The following is a 4,503-nucleotide window of genomic DNA, read 5'->3' as shown; positions in this document are numbered from 1 at the left end:
TTGGTGTCGTATCCGGTCTCTGTCTGCGAGGAGTTTTTCCTTTCCCCCCCATACTCAACTAAAGCTAACCCCGAAAACTTACTCTAATACCCCTAAAACCTTCTTCTTATACCCCTAAAACCTTACTCTAATACCCCTAAAATCTTACTCCTATACCGTACAACCATTATTCTTATACCCTAAAACTTTACTCCTATACCCTGAACTACATTCCAACACCCCAAACAACATCATTCCAACACCAAAACAACATCATTCCAACACCACAACAGCATCATTCCAACACCCCAAACAACATCATTCCAACACCCCAAACAACATCATTCCAACACCAAAACAACATCATTCCAACATCAGAACAACATCATTCCAGCACCACAACAACATCATTCCAACACCACAACAACATCATTCCAACACCACAACAACATCATTCCAACACCACAACAACATCATTCCAACACCACAACAACATCATTCCAACACCACAACAACATCATTCCAACACCCCAAACAACATCATTCCAACACCCCAAACAACATCATTCCAACACCCCAAACAACATCATTCCAACACCCCAACAACATCATTCCAACACCCCAAACAACATCATTCCAACACCCCAAACAACATCATTCCAACACCCCAAACAGCATCATTGCAACACCCCCAACAACATCATTCCAACACCCAAAACAACATCATTCCAACATCCTAACAACATCATTCCAACACCCAAAACAACATCATTCCAACATCCTAACAACCTCTATTCCAACACCCCAAACAACCTTCCTCCTAAACTTGGAATCTGACTTCCTTTCTCTATTTTGCTTTTTTATTTCACTTTCTTCTTTTTCATCAAATTTTCATTATACATATAGACATATACATATATATATACATACATATATACATATAAGTATATACATATAAGTATATACATATACCTATATATACATATATACATATATATATATATATACATATATATACATATATATATACATATAGACATATACATTTACATATGGACATATATACGACTATATATGTATATTGGTTGTCGATATTATTGATATGGATTCGCTTACCCAAGACACTCCGGTGCTATTTCCACCATTTTTTTTGGCGTAGTATTGTTTTGCTGCACATTGCATTTTAGTACAGAAAGACTTGCTCATGTCATTTATGGTGGATAATGTTTCTTCCATCTTGATGGTTTTGTCCTGAAGGAGTTTGGTCATTTTCTCTGGAACCTTTTTATTTTCTGCGCCAGAAGTGCAATTTCCACTTGGTGATGGTGATGTTGTATCAATCAAAGTGTTGGAAACACTTAGTTCGCAACCATTAAAATTTGGTTTCCTTTCACACTTAAAACAGACATTATTACCACTACCACCAGAGTTCGAACACGAAGTATTATGAATTACATTCCCATAAGTAAACATTTTTTGTATTTTAGATTCATCAATGGGACATTTATCCTTCGAAGCGTTAATTATCTTATCTGCGTACATGTTAAGAGCAATGCAAGCAACTGCTCGCTGGAGCAGTTGCTTGTATTGATCATTAGACGAAGAAGTAGTAGTAACACTACCACTGCCACCACTAACATTAGGCTTAATGTCATCAATGTATTTTAAACCTCGGGCGATATGATTACATGCTTTTCTTTCAACACTATCAGTGTTACCATCACCAAAGCCTTGGCATGTTCTGGCAATAGTGTACGTGCTTGATGTGTTCTGTCCTTCTGTGGTGATGTGTTGGAACATCTCCGTCAGTGTTGTTTTGACGCCCTGCTCCCAGAAGTCACACTATTTAAAAAAAAAAGAAGTTATATATATATATATATATATATATATATATGCATATGCATATGTATGTATACATACATATGTATACATACATACGTACATATACATATGTATATACATATGTTTATATGTGTATACATACATTTACATGCATCTACATGCATAGACATATACGTATATACATATGCATACATATGTATATACATATGTCTATATATGTAAATGTATACATATACGTATATATGTATACGTACATTTACATGCATCTATATGCACATACATATACGTATGTACATATGTCTATATATGTATATACACATACATATACATATACGTATGTACATATGTCTATATATGTATATACACATACATATACATATACGTATGTACATATGTCTATATATGTGTATACATATACATATAAGTATATATGTATATGTATACATACATTTACATGCATCTATATGCATATACATATACGTATGTACATATGTCTATATATGTATATACACATGAATATACATGTACGTATGTATATATCTCTATATATGTATATACATATGTTTATATATGTATATGTATACATACATTTACATGTACATACATATATATATAGGACTATATATATATATATATATGTGTATATATGTATATATATGTACATATGTATATTTATATATGTATATATGTATACGTATATATATAAGTATGTACGTATATGTATGTATGTGTATATATATTCATATAGTAGTACTTACCCAAGTCTTATTATTAGCAGTACTACCATTCGTCGTTCTGTTGTTTTGGAACCATTTGGGGGCAGCACATTTGAGTTGGTCACATAAAGATGGTGTTAGGTTTATGTTGTTCTTGGTGGTGGTAGATGAGGTTTCGTCAATTTTGGATTGTACATTTTCCAATTTCTTATCTGGAGTCTCTTTCATGGCGCCCTTTAAGGTAATTGTGCAGTCGTCATAGTTCTCATTCCATTCACATTTAATGCACGAACCATTGTTCGTGCATTGTCCATTTAAATCTTTAACATCAGTGGCGAAAGCTTTTTTAATTCCTGATTCAACTAAACATTTAGCTTCGCTTTTCATCTTCTTTGCATAAGCATTAAGTAATAAACAACCCACTGTTTGTCTTAACAGTGGGTTCTTATCCAGGATTTTCTCGTCGCTTGACGACGACGTCGTCGACGCCGACGTCGTCGCCATCGACCCCACATCCTTGTACAGTTCTTTTAGACCGCCATGCAAATAATTGCATGCCTTCTTTTCAGGGTTGGTGGCAGTTCTGCCAGAGCCGGGGGTGCCATTATCATCCACTGTATTACATTCATTCTGATCCCTTGTGCCTTTCTCTGTCATTTCCTTTGCCAATTCCTTCCATAATGTGGCGACTTCGCCGCCACTCTCCCAAAATTGCGTCTGCAAGGTGGAAGAAATATATATATATATATATATATATATATATATATGCATATGCATAAATGCATATGCATATATACATATACATACACATATGTATATGTATATGTATATGTATATACATACATATACATACGTGTATATGTATATGTATAAGTGTACATTCTTTTTCTTTTTCTTTTTTTTTTTTTTTTTTTTGCATCCTGTTTTCTGCCATCCGGTTAGTATGTAGTATCCGGTTAATGTGTAGTATCCGGTCTCTGTCGGCGAGGAGTCTTTCCTTTCCCCCCCCTAAAGTAGCTAAAGCTAACCCCTGAACCTTATTCCTAAACCCTGAAACCTTACTCCTAAACCCTAAAACCCTTAATCTTATACCCTGAAAACTCATTCCTATACCCTTAAAACCTTATTCCTATACCCCTATAACCTTATTCTAATACCCCTAAGACCCTATTCTGACATCCCTAAGACCATATTCTGACACCCCTAAGACCATATTCTGACACCCCTAAGACCCTATTCTGACACCCCCACAACCCTTATTCCAACCACCTTACCACCTTATTCCAACACCCTTACCACCTTATTCTAATACCCTTACCACCGTATTCTTATACCCTTACCACCTTATTCTGACACCCCCTACAACCTTATTCTGACACCCCAACAACCTTATTCTGACACCCCAACAACGTTATTCTAACACCCTTACCACTTTATTCCAGCACCACAACAACCTTATTCTAATACCCCTAAGACCCTATTCTGACACATTTACCACCTTATTCTGACACATTTACCACCTTATTCTGACACCCTTACCACCTTATTCCAACATTCCTACCACCTTATTCTAACACCCCAACAACCTTATTCTAATACACTTACCACCTTATACTGACACCCTTACCACCTTATACTGACACCCCCCCAACCTTATTCTAACACCTCAGCAAACTTATTCTAACAACCTTACCACCTTATTCTAACACCCTTACCACCTTATTCTAATACCCTTACCACCTTATTCTAACAATCTCACCACCTTATTATAACACCCTTACCACCTTATTGTAACACCCTTACAACCTTATTCTAGCACCCTTACCACCTTATTCTAACACCCTTACAACCTTTATTCCAACACCCTTACCACCTTATTCTAACACCTTTACCACCTTATTCTAACACCCTTACAACCTTTATTCCAACACCCTTACCACCTTATTCTAACACCTTTACCACCTTA

At 35.6% G+C, this 4,503-nt stretch overlaps 1 protein-coding gene across 1 annotated transcript; it reads right to left on the bottom strand.

Annotated features, from left to right (window-relative positions):
* Positions 1 to 1,095: 1,095 nt before the first annotated feature.
* On the bottom strand, positions 1,096 to 3,254 carry PKNH_0002600 (SICAvar, type I (fragment); the record flags this gene model as incomplete). Its single annotated transcript, XM_039113453.1, has 2 exons — positions 1,096 to 1,821; positions 2,580 to 3,254. Coding segments are annotated over 2 exons (1,401 nt in total), but the record flags the coding sequence as incomplete, so codon positions are not given.
* Between the last annotated feature and the right edge of the window lie 1,249 nt (positions 3,255 to 4,503).

The sequence above is a fragment of the Plasmodium knowlesi genome (assembly GCF_000006355.2).
Source record: "Plasmodium knowlesi strain H genome assembly, contig: PKNH_00_25, whole genome shotgun sequence".
NCBI lineage: Eukaryota > Apicomplexa > Aconoidasida > Haemosporida > Plasmodiidae > Plasmodium > Plasmodium knowlesi.
This window is presented reverse-complemented; position numbering and strand designations above follow the sequence as displayed.